Here is a 24672-nt window from a genome sequence, read left to right as displayed (position 1 = left end):
TCATTTTGAGCAATCACACTAGAAACAACAATTGGAAGACCAAGAGTCACAACTTAGAATTCTACAAAGATGTCCCTCTTGGGATTTGAACCAGGTTGTCCACAATGAGAACTCATTTCTTCAACCAACTAAGCTAAACCCCTTGGACTCTTTTGGGAAACTTTTGCCAATAGGGGATTATAAATATGAGTTCATTTTTTTGGAAAAGCATCCGATTGAATATTATTTGCTTTGTTGTCTTTGTGACATTTATGAGGTTCTGATATTTGATGCCCATATTGAGGTATAAGGGTGAGTTTGAAATTCTGAGAAGTGCTTTCAACCACTGCTGAGGTAAAGTGGGGTTGAATTTATTTATGATCTAGTTTTAGAGGGCTTTTTCATTGTTATTGAGGTAGTTCGATAGCTTTACAATTGCATATTAAGGGAGTTTGACTTGCACCTGAAAATTAATGTGAGTATCTTCCATTCATGTTACTGCTGTCTATTGGAAGAAAATTGTGCTAAAGGCAATATAGGCATCCAACCCCAAGGTTTCTGTGTGATCTGTTCCTGTGTGCCTCAACTTATTATTGGCATCAAATTCTAGCAGCTGGGCATAGGTATTCAGCACCTGATATTGGCATCCCAACATCTACCTAAATCCTAGGTGATTTGGCACCAATTCTAGGCATTAGTTTGCAGTGGATTGTAGACACCAACTTGGGCGATTTGGCACCAATTCTAGGTGTTAGTTTGCAGTGGATTGTAGACACCAACCTGAGTGATTTATACAACAGCAAGTGCATTTCAGGTGGCACCTAAACTCCAGCATTTGGTCTCGTTTCCTATCAGCATTTTAAGCACAGGTACCATGCTCTTTGACACTTGGGAAAATTTAGAACTGTGCCATTATTGGATGATTTCTTGCAAGTCTGTAAATGCAATTTTAGAATGTCCATATCTGTATTGTTTGGTGCCACTTATCTTCTATTGTTAATAAATTGCATACCAAATTCTGTCAGCAAGTTATTTTGCAAAACTAATAAGATCATTTCATTTCTATTGTGATTCAGTATTGGTTGTTGGGAATATTTTCAATCCAGAATTTTGTATGCAAAAATGTGGAGGATTTATATCAGTATTTATCAGTACTAAAGTTTGAGAGTTCGATTGATTTGGTGAATATATATATATATATATATATATATATATATATATATATATATATATATATATATATATATATATATATATATATATATGCACTGTGATAATTGAATTGCCTGCCAACTGTTTGACCAAATGTCAAACTCTTAATTAGTTAAGGAAATTGATGTGTTAAAACTAAATTGTTGAACTATAACCAGCTAGGGGTTATTACAAATAACACAGGCCACACAGGGAATATTAAAGAGTGCAAAAGAGTTTGATGTGGACACAATAGTGAAGGCAGCAGAGTCACTCTTGAAATTTATGCAAGATGGGTGTAATGAAGAGTGGAGCACTCTGATGTGGGGTGGAATTGGAAAGGAAGAAGAAACAGAGAAATGGAAGACATCTTGCATCATGGAGACACACAGGGCAGCCACTCCTTATGCAGGTACTAGCACAGATGGAGGGTGTGTTCACGACAACCTTTCTAGAGCTCAAACAAGCAAAGGAGGAGGTAACAAAAATCAAAGAAGAACGGGTCCTCCTAGAGGCAGAGATGCAAAAGTCTGAAAAAGAATGGGAGTTGGAGAAGGTGACTTAGGCAGAACAATTAGCATTGGCGTAGATGGATCGAATGTGCGCTGTGACAACTCCAGACAACCCGGGCCAAGTAGCTGGCAGCAGAATGAGACTTATGGCTCTTAAGGAAGCAGCAGTACATCTGCATTTCAGGGATGTCTTCACACCCTACCTCTTAAAAGTGTGGATTGGCTAGTTTAGTTTGTTTTCATCGTCTTGAAGACGACTTCTTTTGGGGGGAAGGATAATGTACAACCATAATAAAACATTAATATAATAGTTATGATTAAGGATGGTTAGTAAGGGATTCGGGTAGTTAGGCACAGCGAAGGAATGTGTTGGTTGGTTCTCTTAACCAAGGATATATGAAGGACTAGTGAACATGAATGGATGTATGTATGACTTTTGGAAATAAATAAAGAAATTGTTTCCTTCGCATTAATATGGTATTGGTTCTGTTATATGTTGTAGTTGGTATTGAGCATTAATAGGGTAAATATACTGATATTCTTCGGTGTAATTCATCTACAAGTGTTTGATCTGCCAACAAAAATTAGAGCATACATTGACTTGCCCATTTTAAATCATAAATAAGAAAGTATCTCCAAGGGATTCATCATGAGACTTTTGAAGATGCCAGGTGAGGATTGTATCTATGTGATTCTTGATAGGCTTATTAAATATGCTCATTTTCATGCTATATTTGCAGCATATAGAGCTCCTCAAGTAGCCTATCTACTCTTTAGAGAGATTTATAGACTTCATGGGCTGCTAGTGAACATTGCAAGTGAGAGGGAGAACAAATTTATCATATTTTTTTGGCAAGAATTGTTTTGTTTGATAGGCACTGAGTTGACCTGAACCACTAGCTAACACCCACAAATGGATGGGAAAAATAAAACATTGAGTAAATGGCTTGAAGGATATTTTGGAAATTTTGTCAAAGGACAACAAACGATATGGGTATATAACTAAATCTTCGAGAATATTGCTACAACACCAATTGCCAAATGTTGATGTTCCCTTTCAAAGCATTAAACAAGTATGAGGCTTTGCCATCTGTGGATTTGGCTATCTCAGACTATAGAATCTTGGGGCAAGAGGTGTGGTACAATAGAGCATGGAGTTTGTAAATTCTCTCAAAGAGAATTTGTTGTAGGCTGCCAACAACCACTGAGTGGAGAACTTTTCAAGCTGGATACTTGGTATTTTTAAGGTTGCAACCTTCTGGACAATCTGCCCCGAAGGGGAGTGTAGTGGAGGAGTTTAACCATGATTATATGGGGCCGTAGAGGACCACAAGAAGGGCTGGAGAAGAGGCATATGAGTGTCAGTTGCCAACAAATAGTAGAGTTCGTAATGTCTTCCGTGTCTCACATCCTAACAAGATGTTGGGTAACATGTCACTCCATCTCTAATACAATGCCCATTTGATGACAAAGGGAATTTGATTGTGAAACCCAAAGCAATTATAGACATGAGGGTAAGAAGCTCAGACTTGAAGACATTTCAGAATACTCATGCAGTGGGAAAACTTGCCTCACAAAGATGACTTGTGGGAAGAAACTGAAATCTTTTATCATTTGAACTTAAAATTGCATGAGGGGAAGTAACATTTGAGGCCAGAGGATTTTCATATCCCCTTCTCTCCGTTAGAATAAGGAATTTATTTCTGATTAATAGGTGTTTCTTAACACTAATCAATAATAATATAATAGGTAATATATCAATATTAGCAATAAATTTTGGCCCCCTTATAAATGCTTGCCTATTAGATCAATTTCTAGTTGGCCATTTGAATTTGTCAAATCTAAATGGGTATATATATTGCTACCAATTGTCATTTGAGGGAGATAATCTTTTTGAGTATTGTTTCCTGAGCAAATCCTTGGTGAATTGGTGTTATTTGTTATGAAAACCTCAGTGTGAAGTGCCTAGGTTGGGAAAACTCCCTTGTTGGAAGCACATTTTATTGTTGTTATACTCTGTGTGGGACATGAATTGAGTTTCAAACACTTTTAGGCTATAGTGACTTGGGAATTGATGCTGGTGCAAGAGAAAGAGGAATTCCAGGGATTGTAGTTAGCCAATCAGGTTTTGTGCATACTAACTACAGGTTTGTATATACGCAAGAATGCAAGAATCCATGATGACTTTCATATTTTAGTGTATATATTTTACTTTTTTGTTTGATGTATTAATCCCTAACTATGAATGCAAGCATCATGGATGACTTGGACTGTACTGGATGTAGCTTAATTAGTGACTCCACTCACCTAGTGCAAGCTTCTAAGGAAAACTCGAATTGTTTTCAAGTCAATATCTCTTCCCCAATCCCATCAATTGGATGCAAACTAAAAATTGAATATCGATTGAAGTTACATGGTTTCAATTATCGGCTAACCACACAAGGCACTCCTACCACTAGTAAAAGACTAGCGACCCTGATTTGTTGAGTCAAACAAGTAAACATCCACAATTACTTTCATTCAACTAAACTACTTCAACACAAAAGGAAATCTATTCCTAGTGAAAGATTGAGGAAACCATGCAACACTTCAAAGAAACATAAAGTAATTCATCATGAAGAAACAAGAATTAATTACCAATTACTTTGATAGCATCATGGCAACAATATGATCAAGTCTCTCCCTTAGCTAGCCTAATCTAATCTAGCTATCTAGTGCTTCTTTTCTAGTCTAATCTCCTCCAATCTAATGAATTACAAATAAGAAGGCCTTGGCCTTATATTAATGTTCAAATACAATAAAGGGCCAAGATTGATTCAAGATCAAGGGCCATGATTTCTCCCTACAAAACCTAATTAGAGTTGTCAAATCTACAACCAATAACATAAGAGCACCAATTCATGGACCAATAAGAGAATAACAAAACATTTGATAGCCAATGAGAGAATAGGACACTTGGCATGATTTGATTGGCTTCTCTTGAATCTGGAATATTCTGATTGGAGGAGATAGATAGGCGCCACCCCATCATCCTTATCTATTTAAGAATATGTGCTTTGTATCTTAGCTTGTGGAATATGTCTGTTAAAACTGCAAATATTTTTTGCATGATTGTTAGAAAGTATCTTTTAATGAAGAGAAAATATCTCTTCATACTTAACTTTTCTAACTTTAATTAACTCTTCCAAAACTATCAATCTCTTGAGGATGATTGTGATGGCTTGTATTTACAAATCACCTTTTCTTTTCAATTTTCTCCATCTTATAGAAAATTTCTCGGAGCTTGATTTAAACTTGCTTTTACTAGTGAACTTGATGTATCTTTGTGTGATTGGACTTGTCTTTATCTTGAACCTGAATCTCTTGCATTTACTTGAAGGATCCTGATCTTTGAATTTCCTAGCTTCAGCACTCCTTTCCCTTCAATTCACCATACCAAAACCAGGAGGCATTAAGTTCATAAAATTGATGAGCAAATAGACAAAATGAAAGAAGATTTAGAATTTTCATAAAGTAAAGTTTCTCTCAGATTTTATGGCCATTATGAAACCTTTTTAATTTGAGATCAAACCCTCTTTCCATGCAAAAATCTCCTAACCTTGATTTCAGTGCAATTCTGAAATAAATCTATTTAAATTCTGAACTTCGAATGGGTTTTGGGTTGAAATGTCATACCCAGATCTGACTGTCTATTCCCCCCCTCAAACTCTAACTTATGGATAGAATCACTGGAAATTATCAAATCACTGAATTTTGAGGATAATTCACAGCCAAAGTAAGGGCTTAGACTGTTGTCTATGATCTTCCACCTCCTAAAATAGCTCACTGCCTTCGATGCAGAGATCCTTCACCACCAAACTGGAGTAATTTGCCACCTCTTCTAGTTGTATCTCACTGGCAAATGGAGGTGTAATTCACTGCCACAGGAGTAGGTTCGCTGCTCTCTAATTGCAGAGCGAATTCACTGCTGGGTTTTTGTTCAAAATTCAAATGGATTGCCTTGCATCTTTATATAGGTGATTTGGGGGGCCAATTGGCACGGTCCCCAAGGAGGCTGTCCTACACCGATAAAATATCTTTTATTCAAATTGCTTTTTAAACCACCAAAGCCAACTTGGATAAAGGCGACATTTCAAATTTTAAATTTTAAATCACAAATACTGGGAGGGAAAATGTTCGGACAGAATTCCTCTAATCAGAAGAATTCTGCCAAGAATCCAACTACTTTTCTTGATCAGATTTGCTCACTATTCCAAAGCATTCACTCCTTCAACCTTGAACATGTTTTATGATCAATTTGTCTTTGCGAAGAACTCAATTCTGGTAGCCAAATTTCTAGTTTCCAAGGAAATTCAGCGCAGAATTCATCTAATCGGAGCAATTCCACCAATTCTTGGCTCTCTTCTTTGACATTTTCAACCCAAAAAAAAATTGCCCTCTCAGGTTCATTGGATAATTTATTCTCTTGGTTGTGCCTGGCAGCCTTTTGATCATTCATTTTGACCTAATTTGAATCATCTTTTAAAGGGGGGAGACTTCCACAGATGAGGAACCCATGGCCAGAATTCCTCTAACCAGAGGAATTCCGCCAAGCTTTTGTAGTTTGGCTTGTCTTAAAAAAATCACTCCACCCCACACTTGATTATTTTGAGTGGTACTCATTATCCATTATTTTTATAACACCATGTGATTAAGTTTGGATCAAAACCTCTCTCTTTATAGAGGCGTAAGTCTTAAAGGAATGTCAATGAATTTCGACCAATAATTATTTCATAGCCTTGTCTCAAAAGAGATCCTTACCTCAACATTTTGTCACCTTGATCACGCATCTTCTCTCCTATCTTAAGTGTTTCTATTTCTATATGAATTAAGGGTCTCTTGCTGGGTGGATTATTTGTCACTAAAGGAAGAATTCCCCTCTGATCAGAGGAATTCTGACAGACTTCAACATATGCAACCTCCTTTTTGTCATTGCTTCTTATTCTCATTATTTTGACCCTTTGACAACTGACTTTACCACAATATTGGTGGCTTGGTTACAACAAAAAATCCTTGGTGCTGAGAGGGGAACTTTAGAAACAAAGGATTTCATAGGGGTGGAATTCCTGAGATCTAAGGAATTCTGCCATCCTCCTAAACTCCTTGTTCATACTTAACCAAATCTTCCCTTAGCCATTGCATATTTACCACAGCCAAATCCCCAAAGTTGCATTTTAATGTACTCTCTTGTCATGCTCATACTAAAGTCAGTAATGATCCTTTTTTATCCTCTCATACTTTGATTGACAACCCTTTCCTCAAGACCTCACGACTTTCTCACTTTAACTCTTAAGACTAGATTGATCTCAAACTTTCCTTCACTTCTTTGACTTCATCAAACTCTTACTAAGGCCTAAAGAATTGAAATTATTGCTATCTAAGACCCTAAAGACTGACTACTCCTATAGCTGAAGTGAAAAGAGGGGACCCCATTTTCTATGGGGCAATGGTGAAGAATATCATATGAATAAAAAGTCTAAACTAAGATGTCCAGCTCACCCGTAAGGGCCCTTGGACCAGCCACAGGCATGAGCTAGTCCATTGTTTTGGTCTAGTCCACTTGTGGGTAGAGATAGGATTTAAACCAGACAACACCCAGTTCGAACCTAGGTGGACTAGGGAAAACATGGAACCACCTACAAACTTGGACCCGCAAACAGTCAAAGTCAGTGGCAAAGTTTTTTTTGCAAATTTAATCATTTTTCGACATTGACTATTAGGGTTGATTATTTCAATGAAAAGAAAAACAATTCCTAATGCCTTTTTACAATAACAAAAGTCTTTTTTGGCTTTGCAGGGCGATGTGTCATTGCCTCTTAACCCCATCTTGTGAGTAGTGCCCCCAAACCCCCATGGAAAAAACTAGAGGGGAAATATGTTGATAAAAGTGGGGAAAAACTAACCTCCAAGTCTGATTAGGCTTCATATAAAAACATCCACAGCCCTAGAAAGTGGATTCTATAGGCTTGTGTTGGCTTCCACTTCTCAACTTGCAATCGGTGAATTTGAAGATTTTGACACCAATGATGTTATTGGTGCAGCTGATCTCATTGGCCTTAGCTATGTTTGTAATTCAACTGATGCCAATGTAGAAGATGATGATGATGATGATGATGATGATGAACATTAATTAATTTTTAGTCCATTAGTTGAACTTGAAACAATGATATTGTAACTTGAGGTTATGATTTTGTAATGTCCCTGATTGGGACTGCCTAGATTTGTCGAATTTCTTATGATTTGACTACAACAAACCCCTTTTAATATAGCTTGTGCACAATCTTTTTATTAGATATAAATGTTAAGCGGGCATTAGATATTATATACCAAGATATACCTTAGTTCTTTGAAGCAACCGGTTGTAATAATATGTACTGATGTAATGATCCTCAAATGATCTCTGCAATTTAATCTATCCCCACTACTAAGGATTATATCTATGCACTTAGAATTTAGATCCAGGGATCCGAGAGCTTATGTAATATTGTGAACTTATTATTGGAATGGATGCCATGAATAGCCAAAAATATTAATCATAGAATTTTCATCTTCAGTATAATCTTCTAACTCCCATGTCTGGTGATCCACAATTCCATTCTGCAGTGATATAATTTCTATCTCAAGTCCAAATTACACACCTGCAACCAAACTGATGTAACTGGTAAATTCAGTATGCTCTTCCAGCGATGATATTGTCTCTTATTATTATATCCTTTAAGCCTTGGCCCCCAAATTATAATATTGATTTGATTATAATATAATCTCTCATCTCTAATGTTTATAACTATTTGTTATAAGACAGCTCTCATAAACCAATGCTGGATATTTCTTTGAGTGATATTCAACAATCAGTGACTGTAGAATATTGATCCTTGGTATGGAATTGATAACTGATATCAAATGGTCGATATTGGTACCTTTACTAATCATAACTGGTAACTTAGACGATCATAAGTTTATCACTTTGATATGGTTATCTAATCTATTCTCCATTCAATATTTTATTTCCATTGATACGTTAATCCTGAATTTTTATCTTCCTTGAATTTGTGCAATCTACAATATACTCCCTTTTCCTAACTTATTAATCTTACTTCCATATATAAGGATGGTATTGTTCGTGCTCTGGTGGTCTGTACGCCTTTGCTCTATACTGCCTTGGTATTTACTTTATCGCATGTGACCTGTTAATTATTCTGCATTCCCTTGTGCTGAGTATGTGCCGAAAAGTGTTGTAGATATAAATCCCGGTAGGGAGGGTGTGCGTTTGGATGTCTGCCTTCCTATGCCTTGATAGTGATTTGCTGCATCTGCTTTGGTTATCGTATTTGGTGTCCTTCCAATTTTTTCGTCCTTCCTTGCTCATTGATCGTTTTCCTTTCTCCATCAAAATTAAAAAAAGAAATGTTCCTCTTTGATTACATCCTCTTCCTTCTCTTTTCCTTCAATATTTATATTTCAGATCTGTCTTCGTCCCTTCATATCCCTCTTGCATTTGGATATTCTTCCTTATATATATCTGCTTTGGAAGTGTCACGTCTCTCCCAAAATACGTGCCTCTAAGCTGCCCTTTAATTATTGAATTTTATTTGCATCTTTAGTAATAGTTTTTGATTTTATATATTTGAAATTTAATGTTCATTTAATGATTATACATTTAGTTATCGAATATAAATATCAATATGATTATATTATAACTTCTTATTATAACTTTATTTATTATTTATTCATTCATATACTATAAATTCTTATTTATATCATTTTATCATATCATGTTATTTGTATTGATTTCATTATGATTATATATGATATGAACATATTGATTATATTTTACTAGTAATGTATTATATATTATTTACTCTATTATTAATTGATTTTGATTAAATCTTATAAGTATGGGGACATGACAGATTTATCACTTGATATTTTAATGTTTTGAATCTTTGATGTTGAACTTGCGTATATGTCAATATGATGCTATGATGGTCTGATCATGGATTCATGATGTTGTGATTACAAGTTTATGGTGTTTTTATGTTTTTATGATACTATGTGGCATTCTAATCTTAACTCATGTTTCTAGGCTTCATATATATATATATATATATAATTTACATATTTTTGTACTAATGAATCCAAATGAACCTAAACCCGTTTTCAAATTTTTGTTGTACTGGTCAACCGGTCCTTTGTACCCAAACTTGGAATTGAGCCTGAACTGACATCTAAGGTTTAAAACAAACACATAAAATTTTTCTAAGTTGAAAAAATAAAGATTCATTCACCTTTGATAGTTAAACCTTTTTTATGCAACTATTTCTTCCCTACTAGTGTAAGTTTATAGCCATCCTCTTTAAAGAAAGATGAAGCAACTTTTAAAACCCAACAATGGCAGCTTGGAGTCAAAAACTATATTATTGGTCTTTTTGTGTTCGTGAAACAAAAGAAAGCAAGTTGTATACCCGCGCTTTAGGGCAAGATTTTGCTCATGGAAGATTTTTTCACTTTTCACTTTTGATTTTAGCACCGAAGTGCAGCAAATTATCCTAGGTTTACTTAGGCTACTCAAAGCATTTTGGTTTCCTTATGGATCCATTTTTATAAAGGACTCACAAGAAACCTAGGATGACTAGTCAGGAAGTCAGGAATTTAGTGAATCCATGATATTTGGCACTAGACCAAACCCATGCAAGTTAGGGAGGGTTTTGGAAGGTTCTTGATGAATTCAATAGCATAGGTGAAAATCCTTCAAGAAACTTGAGGTGCCAGGTGGGACCTTGGATGAACCCAATGGAAAACCGGTCCCAAACCAAAACCATTCAAGTATGGGGGGTTCTTTAGGGACCTTGCAATATAGGATTTTAAGATATTGTATAGGTTGCATTGCATTTTACCAACATTTGATATCATTTTTTAATAATTGGGCTCTATTTCATCTTTGAGAACTCAAATTTATTGTCAATTTGTTTTTATTAATAGAATCACTATCATTTAGTGACATGAGTATTGCTAGAAAAAAAATTAAGCATGGTAATGTGAGGTATCTTGCTGATTCCAATGGAATTATGAGTCAATGTATAACTTTCTCGCTTGTAGATTTTGTGTATTTTTTTTTTTTTTTTCATAAACATTGAATTATTTATTGAAGTGCAGGAAGTCAGCCGATTGCTTTTTGGGGTGAATTGTGGAAAAGCAGTTTCATCTATGCCTTTGCCAAACACTGTCCTTTCTATGGCTAAAGAATTATCAGTTGATGTGCAGGTAATTACATCAGGAAAATATGTTTTTGCTTTGTGATGCTATCTGAATTCCAGCCTTAAAATTCTCCCCACTCTACCCTTTTGCTATTCTGTAATGAAACCTAACTTTACTTTGGGTCACCTATTTGCATGAAAGGCATATCGTTTCAATGCTGAATCGGAGATGATGCGACCACCACGGATTGTCCGTGTTGCCCTTATTCAGAATTCCACAGTTCTTCCCACAACTGCTTCATTTTCAGAGCAGAAAATAGCCATCATGCAGAAGATCAAAAAGATAATTGAGACTGCTGGTGCTGCTGGAGTGAACATTGTTTGTCTCCAGGCAAGATAAGAAACATGTATTTCTATTACCTCTTATGCGAGATGAGTGTAACACTGAAATTCTGCAATTTTATTTCAGGAAGCCTGGACCATGCCATTTGCTTTTTGTACACGAGAAAAGAGATGGTGTGAGTTCGCAGAAAGCATCGATGGAGAATCAACTCAACTTTTGAAGGAACTAGCAAAGATCTATAACATGGTGGTTATTAGTCCTATTTTAGAGAGGGATGTACATCATGGTGAAACTATCTGGAACACTGCAGTGGTAATAGGGAATAATGGGAACATTATTGGCAAACACCGTAAGGTACAAAGGACACAATGAACCATATTTCACAGCATATTTTCATTTTGTTAGGAGCAAGTAAAATATAGCACACTGTATCCAAAGCTTTTAAATTGTTGATTCTCTACAAGCACGAGTGGAATTATTTTTGTCTGATTTACCTTTGATAGGAGGATTAAAAGTACTGTTTGTATCCTCCCTCGGCAGAATCACATTCCACGAGTTGGTGACTTTAATGAGAGCACATACTATATGGAAGGAAATACTGGACATCCTGTGTTTGAAACTTCTTTTGGGAAGATTGGAGTTAATATATGTTATGGAAGGCATCACCCCCTAAACTGGCTGGCATTTGGGCTGAACGGAGCAGAGATTGTATTCAATCCCTCCGCTACTGTTGGGGAACTTAGTGAACCTATGTGGCCTATAGAGGTGTGTTCTATCCTGTTATACATGACATAATCTAGATTTATATGAAACTTCATCCATAGGTTAGATTAGTGGTAGCAGATTGTTGCCAACTGGCCCTGGAATATTTTTATAAAAATAATGAATCATGGGTGCACTGGTAGCGTCCATTTTTATTGTTGATAATACAGTCTTATATTTTAGTTGAATTAGAATGGTGGGAACCTCGTCCCCCAAAGTGACTATAAGGATCCCATGATCAAGTCCTTATTAAAGATTAAAAGAATAAACTACTACAGTTAACAATTTGAATTAGCATTCTGATTTATTTAGTGGGATATGTTTGCAGGCCCGCAATGCAGCCATTGCAAACAGTTACTTTGTTGGAGCTATAAATCGTGTGGGAACGGAGGTGTTTCCAAATCCATTTACATCAGGGGATGGAAAGCCTCAGCATGCAGACTTTGGTCATTTCTACGGTTCAAGTTACTTTTCAGCACCAGATTCTTCCTCTACTCCATGTCTTTCCCGCTATGAAGATGGATTGATTATTGCAGACATGGACCTTAACCTCTGCAGACAAGTGAAGGATAAATGGGGATTTCAAATGACAGCCCGTTATGAAATGTATGCAGAGCTACTCACAAATTACCTTAAGCCTGAATTTAGACCACAAGTTGTTACAGACCACTCATTACAGGAGAGATCTCATTAGTGGCTTGGAATAAAATTTAGCTTCTGTTGGGTAAAAAACGATTGTTTTTCAAAATTGTATTGAAGATAGCCATATAGAGAATAGTTCTAAATCGTACTGAACAATGCAAGCTGTAAGTTTGTATCAAAAAACTAGCAAAGATCTTTTCAAAGAAAACCAGGTCATGTCATTCACTGCGCCTTCTTTCATGAGATGGTGTTAATGTATAGATTAGTTGAACATAAATATTGATGATATATTTAATATTACTTTGTGTTGATATTTATGTTTATTGTTTCAATTCATATATTTTAGATATATGTATATGCATATGTATGTGTGTGTGTGTGTGTAGATGCAGACATAATATAATATATATGAATTAGAGTAAGTGATAATCTAATGTTACCGACTGTTCATATCAAACTTGTTAATATTATATAACTCCCGGCGAATGATTGTATTATCCTCGATGGTGACTATTGAGTCACCCCCGATAGACATGACTTAATTATGAGTCATGCCTATTGGTCGTGACTCGTAGTCAACCCTTTCCCTCTTATTTATATGACATTCACAGCTGATTATCAGACACAGCGAACACATAATATTACTTCAGACTTCCAATGCATATCTGTTAGGATAATACCATGGACAGAAATAAAAACTACATGCAAATATAACCAATAACAGAAAATAATAGAGCACACAGAAATGAACACAAGGCACCAAGATTTAACGTGGTTCACCCAATCCCTGGGCTACGTCCACCAAACAGCAAGTCCGATCTTATTACAATCCAACAATTACAACCTGATTACAATCCGTAATCCCTTACAGCTCAATATCGCCGCAAGAAGCAATTTCGCATCACACTATATTACAATCCCTAACTCTAAGCCCTTTTTATACAAGTATTAAACCGCTTTAGGGTTATAACATGTCGGCCCGAATCTACGAATGCCAAATCTAGGAATCCCGATAAAATAGGGCCCTAATTTTTTTTTCAACCCCACTAATTATGGAGTATGTACAGTACTTTCTTGATCAGTCACCACAATCTAACAATATTAGTATTGAATCATTATAAATACCTCTGCCGTACGTTCTGGATAATCATCTCTGCATTCTTGTAAATTAGAATTGTTATATGTTCTGATTTATTACTGTTACATTGTTTTTGTGAAAGAACTTATAATCAGATTCTTGTTAAACGGATGTAATTAGAATAGTATAGATATACAGTCTGTATACATCAACATGGTATCAGAGCAGGTTCAAGGAAGCGATCCAAAATCAGACTTTATTCAAATATTATTCTAAAATGGTGAACGGCATGAGGCGTGAAGACAGATTAGAAGGTGATTCAGATTTTGCAGGCTGGAAACTACGACTAAAACTCATACTGAAAGAACATGGTCTAAATATGTTCATTGAAAATTTTGACCCACCAACCAGACAAAGTGATGAACTAGAAAAATGGGAGAATGACAACAATAAAGCCATGAAGCTCATTGTGGATGGTGTAAAAACTCATCTACTTCCTGCAATCAGAGAACTAGACACTACATATGAGATGTACAATGCTCTTGGAAATATGTTTGAGATAAATAATGTTGTTCGGACTATCATATTAGGGGACAAAATGTCAAATATTAAAATGAATAAGGGAGAGAAAATTTCCTCATACTTTATGAGAATAACTGAACTTTGAAATCAACTCTCTTCAATAGGACACGTATATGATGGAAAGAGTTAACAATAATGGCTCTAAAAGGCCTTCCATCATCATGGGATACCTTCAAACAAGGGGTATGTTCTTATTCTAAACTTCCTAAATTTGAAAGACTTAAAGCTAATTGCATACAAGAAGAGTGTATGCAAGTAGCTCGAGGCCAAAATGTCTCCTCAAAAGAAGATATACAAGTTCTCTCTACACAAGTAAATAAGAAGAAGAGAAAACAAAAATTCAAAGGAAAGAGAAAGCAACCTGATTTCTCCAAAATGCAATGTTTTAGATGTGATAAAATTGGACATCCAACATCTAAATATCCTGACACAATTAAACAAGCAGCATCATTTGCAACTATCCAAAATGGAAATGGAAATTTTAAACATAATGCATTTTGTTCAGCCCTCTCCAGCTTCAACCAGATCAAGTACTTGGGTGATTGATAGTTGAGCCTCTCGTCACAAACCGAATAGTTAGATTCAATTAAGGAAGACTGTTGATGAAGTAACAATTGGGGATGATACTAGCTATCCAATAAAGGGAATAGGGACATGTACTATACATTTGAAATCAGGAAAATCAATCGAACTTACTAAGGTACTATATGTACCTGGTATAAAAAGAAACTTGGTTTCCATCTCTGCACTTGAAGATAAAGGATTCAAAGTCACATTTATGGAGGGAAAAGTCTTAGCCTGGCCTAAGAATTCTAACATAAAAAATGCTTACAAAATTGGCTCTAGACACGCTTGCCTTTATCAACTAAACTCTCTCACACATTCAGCTCTCCTTCATGATTCTATCAAAGAAAATGAAATTTGGCACAGGAGATTAGGTCATCTTCATTTTCGAGGACTACCCTCTCTAGGAAAAATGGTAATTGGTCTACCTAAACTTTATCCTTATCATGAAGGAACCTGTATAGGGTGTATATTGGGGAAGAATATTAAAACCACATTTCTTAATAGTCAAAGTAAATCCAAAGAAGTTCTAGAACTTATTCACTTAGATTTATGCGGGCCAATGTCATGTCTTTCACTTGGGGATTTTCTATACTACATCATATTTGTGGATGATTTCTCAAGGAAAACTTGGATCTATTTTTTAAAGAGTAAAGAATCTGAAGAAATCTTGACAAGATTTAAAGAATTTAAAGCCATTGTAGAAAATCTATCTGGAAAGAAAATAAATTTTTTAAGAACTGATAATGGTAAAGAATACATTTTAGAGATCTTTATAAATTATTGAAAAACTGTCGGGATCAAGAGGGAGTGTTTTGTTCCCTATAATCCTCAACAAAATGGAATAGCTGAGAGAAAAAATAGAGCCATAGTTGAAGCTGCTAAAGCAATGCTTCACGATCAAAATCTTGAAACTTTTCTTTGGGGAGAAGCTTCCAACACTCTTGCTTTCAGTCAAAATAGATGTCCACATTGCCATCTTGAATTCAAGACCCTTGAAGAAGCATTTTTCGGGAAGAAACCTGATCTTAAATTCCTAAGAATTTTTGGTTGCCCAGTTTATGTACACATTCCTAAGGAGAAGAGAACAAAACTATATCCATTAGGAAAGAAGTTAATCTTTGTAGGATACAGTGAAACTTCTAAAGCTTATCGTATCTATGACCCTAGACAAAAAAATATTGAACTAAGTTGAGATCTAATATTTGATGAAGGTTCAACTTTCAAAAGATCTAAGGATGAAATTGAATCAAATTCAGAAGAGACACTATAAGAACAAAACTCTGACAATGAGAGGGAGTTTTTAATGGAGGAAAATAACTCTATTGAACCTATAGATGTTACTCACACTTCTAAGGAAAAGAAAAGACCGCTATGGGCTAGAAAACTAATTGAAGAAAATAGTTCCATTCCCTCAGATTTCATTAGGGAAAGAAAACCTCCTAACACATATTCTAGTTATATTGCATTATTGAGTGAAATTTCCAAATCTGAACCATCCAATGTAAAAGAAGCAATGAAACATCAAAACTGGAAAGATGCCATGACAGAAAAATACAATTTCATACTTAAAAATGATGTTTGGGAGATCATTCCTAGACCCAAAAATAAATCGGTTGTCTCCTCAAAATGGTTATTTAAAATTAAACATGTTGCAGATGGAAGTATCGACAAGTAGAAAGCGAGATTTGTGGCAAGAGGATTTTCTCAAAAGGAAGGAATAGACTATGATGAAACTTTTGCTCCAGTGGCCAGATATACCTCTGTCAGAATTGTTATAGCCATTGATGCATCCAAGGGATGAAAAATTCATCAAATGGATGTAAATATTGCATTTTTGAATGGTGTTATAGAAGAGGAAGTTTATCTTGAACAACCTGAAGGTTTTGAAGTAAAAGATAAACAAGCCCATGTATGTAAACTAAAAAAGGCTTTATATGGGTTGAAGCAAGCTCCTTGAGCTTGGTATGAACGGATAGATCATCATCACTTAACTAGACTTGGTTTCTCTAAAGACATTGCTGATCCTAATCCTTATTACAAGGTAATATAGGGGGATATGTTGATTATGGTTTTATATGTTGATGATCTTTTGGTTACAGGAGAAGATCATCTTATCGACAAATGTAAACAAGATCTTACGTCGGAATTTGAACTGAAGGACTTAGGAATACTACACTATTTCTTGGGATTGAAAGTATGGCAACATTCAAATGGAATCTTCTTAAATCAAGGAAAGTATACTCTGAACATACTCAAAAGATTTGGCATGTTGGACTGAAAGGCAATGAAGACTCCTATGGAAACAAATCTCAAGAAACTAAAAGAAGCAACAAAAGATTCTGAAAATGTTAATCCTACTCTATATCAACAAATGATTGGTTCTCTAATGTATTTGGTAAATACAAGGCGAGACATCTGTTATGTTGTAAATGTTCTTAGCCAGTTCATGTGTGAACCTAAACAAACTCATTTAGTAGCAGCAAAACACATTCTTAGATACCTTAGTGGTACAATTGAATATGGTCTAAAATACACTAAGACTGAACTTAATCTAAGCGGATATACAGATTTTGATTGGGTAGGAAATTCTGAAAATCACAAGAGTACTTTAGGATGTTGTTTTACTTTGGGATCAACGATGATATCTTAGTTTAGTCGGAAGCAGTCTTTGGTAGCTCAGAGTTCTAAAGAAGCCGAGTACATAGCTACATCCATGGGAGCAAGAGAAGCTGTATGGTTGAGAAAGCTACTATTTGGATTATTTGGAAAGCCTCTTCCATCTACTACTATCTATTGTGATAACCAAAGTTGCATTAAACTATCTCTTAATCCAGTGTTTCATAACAGATCAAAACACATCGAGATACCATACCACTATGTTTGAGATAAGGTTGAGAAGGATGTAATTGAGTTGAAATATATTAGTATAGAGAATCAAATTGCAGACACTCTTACCAAACCGCTTACTAAAACAAAGGTGGAAAACTTCTGTGAAGAACTTGGTATGATTGTAAAATCTGAGGAAATGTCTCAGAAGAATTGATTATTGTACAATATATATGTTATATGAATATATAAAATCTGTGTTGATCATTAAGAAGTGACGACTTCAAAATGATTTCATATGTATTGGGAGAAGTTATTGTAAAGTGATGACATTATAGTAACTTGTAGCATGATTTGTTTTGTTTCATGAAAAAGGCTTCATCTTATAAATCAACAACTAGGCATTAGATATCATTAAATTGATTATCTACAAGTTGCTTGTATAGATATATTTTTTGGTACTTGGTGAATATCTTGCCCTGATATTCTAATAGGCCAATACTTCATTGAGTACTTGGTGAAAACCATTCAATTGATGTTTTGATAGGCCATTACTCAAGAGTATTTGGTGAATATCATTTGATTGATATTTTGATAGGCCAATAATCATGTCACATAATGTCAAATATAAGTTGGTAAAAATCTTATCATTGATAAACCAACACTTATGTGACATTGTATAAAGAAGTCTTCCGAACAAAGACTTCTTCTGTGTTAAACATAAATATATTTAAATTTGTTTGTCCTACTAATCTAAGAGGGAGTGTTAATGTATAGATTAGTTGAACATAAATATTGATGATATATTTAATAGTACTTTGTGTTGATATTTATGTTTATTGTTTCAATTCATATATTTTAGCTATATATATATATATATATATATATATATATATATATATATATATATATATATATATATATATATATATATATATATATATATATATATATATATATATATATATATATATATATATATATATATGCAGACATAATATAATATATATGAATTAGAGTAAGTGATAATCTAATGTTATCGACTGTTCATATCAAACTTGTTAATATTATATTAACTCCCGGCAAATGATTGTATTATCCTCGATGGTGACTATTGAGTCATTCCCGATACACGTGACTTAATTATGAGTCACGCCTATCAGTCGTGAGACTCGTGACTCATAGTCAACCCTTCCCTCTTATTTATACGACATTCACGGCTGATTATCAGACACAGCGAACCTGTAATATTACTTCAGTTTTCCAGTGCATATCAGTATTGAATTATTATAAATACCTCTGCCGTACGTTCTGGATAATCATCTCTACATTCTTGTAAATTAGAATTGTTATATGTTCTGATTTATTACTGTGACATTGTTATTGTGAAAGAACTTATAATCAGATTCTTGTTAAAAGGAAGTAATCAGAATAGTATAGATATACATGCAATACACATGTTAACTATTTTCAATTTTTATAAATGATTTCAGAATTAGAAAGATATTGATGGATACTTTGTCTCATAAAAGGAACAACGGATTCAGCATTCACCATGGAATGTTAAAGCCAAACTAATAATGTGAATGATTTAATATGGCACTTAGATACCTTGTCCATTTTCAGTGGCATTTTTGGCTTCATCTTTTGAGCATTGAGATACTCAGGATAGGGAATGTTTCTGTTATATAGTATTTTTAATAACCTGGTTGTGGCTTCTAAATGTGAGTCCATAGATGCCGTTACCAACTTTAACCCAGGATTCTGTGCAATAAATCACCATTTCTTTTATAGTTCTTCAAAGTGCTACTCTTAAATCTCAATTAGTGACCAATGTGTGACAATAAAATTTATCTCTGGATAATTTATAAATGCTGCAAACAGCTAGATTTTCCAACTTGTTTCATGAGTAAAACTCCAGTATGCACGCATCTTTGAGATCACCTGAACTAGATGGCATGATGTGCCATGTCAAATAGTATCTTCAAGAAACTACAGAGCTTGGCTGTGGAAGATGAATCTAATATGATAACATTTTGAGGAAGATTGTGTCTCCCATATAAGTATGCTGGATGGTGTGGGTGTGACAAACACATTGCTTTAACCAGATTGGGTAGCTTGGCACTTGCATCTATTTGATGAGAGTACAAGATTGGATGCAATGTCCTTTTTAAACTTGCAGCAGATAGTGAGTACTCTGTCTCCAGAGAATTAAAAATGCCAAATCTTTTTTGTTAAAATAAAGCAATGAGGTCTGTCAGCTGTTAGAATAAAGTAGGTCTGTCAGCTGTTAGAATAAAGTCAGGAGATTTCTCCTTAAACAAGGCAGCTGTACCAGTCATGTTAAGTAATATGGATCTTTTCTGCAAATGTAAAAATATGACCATTGTGATTGATGTTTTTCAAATGCAGATCCCAAACTATTATAAATATAAGAATAGGAGACATGTCACATGAAGAGACATGTCTTTATGATTGATCATTATTAGTTAATATATATTAACAATATAAATCACAATCCAACATATATATATATATATATATATATATATATATATCAACATTGCATCTTAAGATTAAATCAAACCGACTGAAGCTATAATCTTAACACTTTCTCTTAGCTAGGAAGGATTTGTTATGGAACACAATATGCTCTCAAGCATATGGAGATATATCAACTCATTGTGATATTTACAGATATCAACAAAAATCTATCAACTCACACATATATTAATGTATATTACATATGGATTTGCTTCAATTCACTATGAGGCTAAAATTTCTCAACACTCCCTTTTTAACAAAGAGAGAAGTAAAGCAATTTGATTACAAGATTTGAACACCACCGTAAGCATGGTCTATGATAGATTTAAGTTATAGTGTTTGGCAAGATCTGGCTTGAAGAACCATAACAATTTTCATGGTGTCTGGCAAAATCTGACCCGAAGAACCATGATAAGTTGGTTATCAAGGTGTCTGGCGAAATCCGGCCCGAAGAACCAAGATAATACTTACTCCAAAACATTTGGTGTTAGGAGATAGGTCAACTATTGATAAGATTGTCACCTTACAATAGTTACCTTCTATTCGTTATCATAACTTTCGGCACTCCGTGACAACAACTTAATGTAGTCTGTCATTATAATAGGGCCAGCTATTGATAAGATTGTCACCTTTCATGACATAATCACAACAATATCGTGTAGTAACTCACATGATATCCACCATGAACCAAGTCAGAGGGGGGACCCACCATAGCTGCTACTAGAGGGTGGAACAAGCGTTTTTACCTCAGACTTTTCTCTCGTAGAGGAGAGTACATTACAAAGTATTTCACTTAGAAACTTCTCCTCATAGAGAAGACATCATTTACAAAGAATTGCACCTCAAAATTCTCCCTCTGAACATCAATCCTGGGAAGTTAGGTCCTCTTGTTACTTCTTCAGAAGCTCTCTTCACCCAGGGATGCTTGTCGAACTCATTCTGAATCTGATATCAATCTTTTGATTTTCTAGTGATAAGTCAATATTTCCTCATGATGCACTCAAGAGTAGGCCCATCAAAATCATGCAGTGACACATGTATTTCTAGACTCCCTCTAAGTATCAAGTTTCTAAGCTCCTGCATTGCCTTCAAAGAAGTGTCATACTTCCTCTTAATGTAGAAGAACCTCATAATCTCAATCATCCAAGATGTTTGCTTCAAGAGCCTCATTTTATCCATCTTGATCATCAGTGTCTTTAGATCTACTATCATTAGGTTGAGTCTGCACAATATCTAGTAGCATATGTAAACTACCGACTTTTTTTTCTTGTAAGAACATCCTCAAACATTAAGGAAAAAATCAAGGCAAAAAACCTTTATAGTATGTATAGAAATTACAAATAATAGAGAGATAATGTCAAAAATAAGAATACTTCTCCGCATATGAAGATTCTGAATTTTCTTTTTAGATTATTTGAGAATGGAACATCTACCCTCTAAAAGTGGGAATGGAACATTGACTATTATTTTCCCCCCACAATGTGAAGTTCTCACTTGTATATTTTCAAACAATTTTGCATCATATTCAATTTTGGCAAGCTTCTTTCTGTTCTTCTTTGCAAAGAATCATCCTTGGGAAACAAGGTAAAAAAGAGCATAATGATAAAGCATGTGTCTAATGAGCATTCAAGAGATGCACCGTAAATCCTTAATCTATGCCCACAAATAAGAAGTTGTCGCTCCCACCAAAGTGAATTGATCTCACAAGCAATACATCCTCCGGTATTCCAAAAGCAATTGTGTCTATTGTCATTTCATCCTTGGTTTCTGCAATCCTGAGATATCATCTCTGATTTGCTAATATCCATTTGCACCAAATGAAAAAAGCAGTTTTCTCTAAACAGAGCAGATCCCTTATGGATGGATAAACAGAAAATAAATAATTTGCAATGACGCCAGAATGGAGAGAGGAAGAATGCACTTATATTTTTTGTTTTTGATATGAAATGTTTCTGATGGGCAAATCTATTACTACTTCTCAAAGAATCACATCCTTTTATAGAAGTTCATTCCTTTTCGTTGCCCATATGCATCTATCTTTTAATAGATGATGTTTAATCAATCCTTTAGATTAATGCAGTTATTGATTCAAATTTGTGACCATCTTCATAATATAATATTGGCTAATAAATCACTTGTTTATTCTGAGCAATGTATCTTATGTTAAGATGAGTTAGCTCTAAGAGACTTCATCAATATCCCAAAGTTATCATTCTTCTCAGTTATAAAATAGAAGCATTGAGAGTATTCTTCATAGATATCTTGTTTAGCAGTCCTTATCCTCATGTCACCTTATGGCTAGCCTTAGTCAATTCTTCTACGTATACACTGATATTTCCAGGATATCATTAATATTTGCTAGAGTCATCATTTATAGGAGAGCTAGTCTCCTAGTTTATGTCTACATCATCTGTGTCAAGAACGATTCTCATATAAAGCTAATATTAGTGCCCCATGAGAAACTCAGAGAGTCTATTCTTTGACCATGTCAAGTCTATCCCAGTCTTCACTGTGAATTCGTGTTGCCCCTCTCCTCGGTTGTATTCCCTTTTTATCATTTGCAATGTCGCCTGCCAGAACATTAAATTATTCAACAGATGAGCAGGTCAAATGAACAATTATGTCACCCCCTTTAAATATCTCCAAACTCCTGCCATCTTTTGACACAAATATGTGACTGTTTTGGAATGGAGTTAAATGCTTTTTTGTTACAGAGCCTTCAGATTTTCATTCAATAAGAAATTGTTCTGTCTATCTGGAGAAAACTACGATGCAGATTATCGGCATACTTCAACAATGACTTAAGGTTCATCCTTCTTTCATGCCTGGAACAGTTGGTTAGCAGCTCTCAGAATTCCATCAGCCCTCATGATATGACATAACCTGCTGTAATTATACAATTACTGACAAATTTAATATCAGATTTTAGATGTCCGGCTTCCTGTAGCTATCAAACACCAGATTTGATTGCTAAAGGATTTGCTTATGAACACGTGCTCAAGTAGAAGTGCATGCTGTTGTGGCCTTACATACCAAAGACTGCAACATAATATGAGTCCTACAATTCACTAGTATCTCAAGACAACTCCACAAAAAAAATTGCTTCAAATTGGCCCTCGGCCCCATCTTGGTGCTTTTAACACTGATGGAGTCAGAATCTAGCTGTACCTGACTGTCTTAGATGATGTGACCCATTGCAAATCAATTAACCAGTCATCATTTGCTACTCGCCTATGCACGGACATTAGTTGCAAGTCCTGATTGGCATCGTCTCCTTTGATACACGTTTTCAAAAAGGTCTAATTAAACTGTCCTTGGTGAGAGAACTCTTCCTTGATGTTTGAACAGATTCTTGTCTTCTTCGTTCTCTTAATATCATTTCGCACTCTTCTCTACGTCTTATTCAACCAAGAGAGCCAACTGTTGACTCGCTGCAGAACTACAAGATTCTGCATCTCTGTTGTCAAGTATAGTATGAATCATGTCTAATTTGCAGTATCGTTCATGCAATCATCCAAGCCCTAGAAGTTGCAGTATCGTTCTTTCACGCTTTCTCTGCCTTTCGTGTGTTCTTGGCCTTTCATGTATTTGACAAGCCCCTGGCATCTTGGATTTGATACTTGGTGTGTTTAAAGATGGGGAAAAATTAGGTCTGCTACACGGATGATAAGCTGAGTAAATGTGACAATCAATGTTTGTTACTATATAGCGTATAGGATGATCCACGTGGATGTCATTCCCCATGTCATCCTTGGTGGCTCTCTCCTTTCTCCTTTGATATCTGCAGAATATTATTAGTTTTGTAAGGTCTGATGATATGACTCTATTATCTTCCCATGATTCATCAAGCTGTGCCGGGTATGTTTATTTTGAATGTCACTTTCTTCTAGTCTATATATTGTTGTTGTGTCTTTTGTTTTATTACATTTGCAGCCTACTCTGATCTTTTCTGCAAATGTAATAATATGACTATTGTGATTGATGTTTTTCAAATGTAGATCCCAAACTCTTATAAATATAAGAGTAGGAGACATGTCTTTATGATTGATCATCAATAGTTAATATATATTAATAATATAAATCACAATATAATATATATATATATATATATATATATATATATATATATATATATATATATATATATATATATATATATATATATATATATATATAACAACATTGCATCTTAAGATTAAATCAAACCAACTAAAGCTATAATCTTAACAAGTCAATGCCTGTAGTTAGAGGGAGATATTGTTCAGCTAGCTGTCTCGTTTGCGGAAATCTCTACTACCGGTCATTGCCTTAGACCCCTGGGTCCCGGTCTGGTTTGTCCCGGGCTCAGTTTGTTGTGGGTCTAGGCAATATAGCCACAACCTATAGCTTCACTCCTGCCAAACCCAAATGAAT

General features: G+C 34.9%; 1 protein-coding gene across 1 annotated transcript in view; it reads left to right on the top strand.

Annotated features, from left to right (window-relative positions):
• LOC149566481 (beta-ureidopropionase-like) overlaps nucleotides 1-12979 on the top strand; it is a 40142-nt gene extending 27163 nt beyond the window's left edge. The window contains exons 2-6 of the mRNA XM_089819803.1: nucleotides 10875-10982; nucleotides 11118-11306; nucleotides 11385-11612; nucleotides 11799-12023; nucleotides 12349-12979. Coding sequence (XP_089675929.1) covers nucleotides 10875-10982; nucleotides 11118-11306; nucleotides 11385-11612; nucleotides 11799-12023; nucleotides 12349-12714 — 1116 coding nt within the window. The 3' untranslated portion in view covers nucleotides 12715-12979. The remainder of the gene's footprint in view (nucleotides 1-10874; nucleotides 10983-11117; nucleotides 11307-11384; nucleotides 11613-11798; nucleotides 12024-12348) is intronic.
• The last annotated feature ends 11693 nt before the right edge of the window (nucleotides 12980-24672 follow it).

This window comes from Cupressus sempervirens, chromosome 3 (genome assembly GCF_028749045.1).
Source record: "Cupressus sempervirens isolate cs-2001-9-10 chromosome 3, ASM2874904v1, whole genome shotgun sequence".
Taxonomy (NCBI): domain Eukaryota; kingdom Viridiplantae; phylum Streptophyta; class Pinopsida; order Cupressales; family Cupressaceae; genus Cupressus; species Cupressus sempervirens.
Note: the sequence above shows the minus strand (reverse complement) of the source record. Positions and strands in the feature narration are given on the sequence as shown.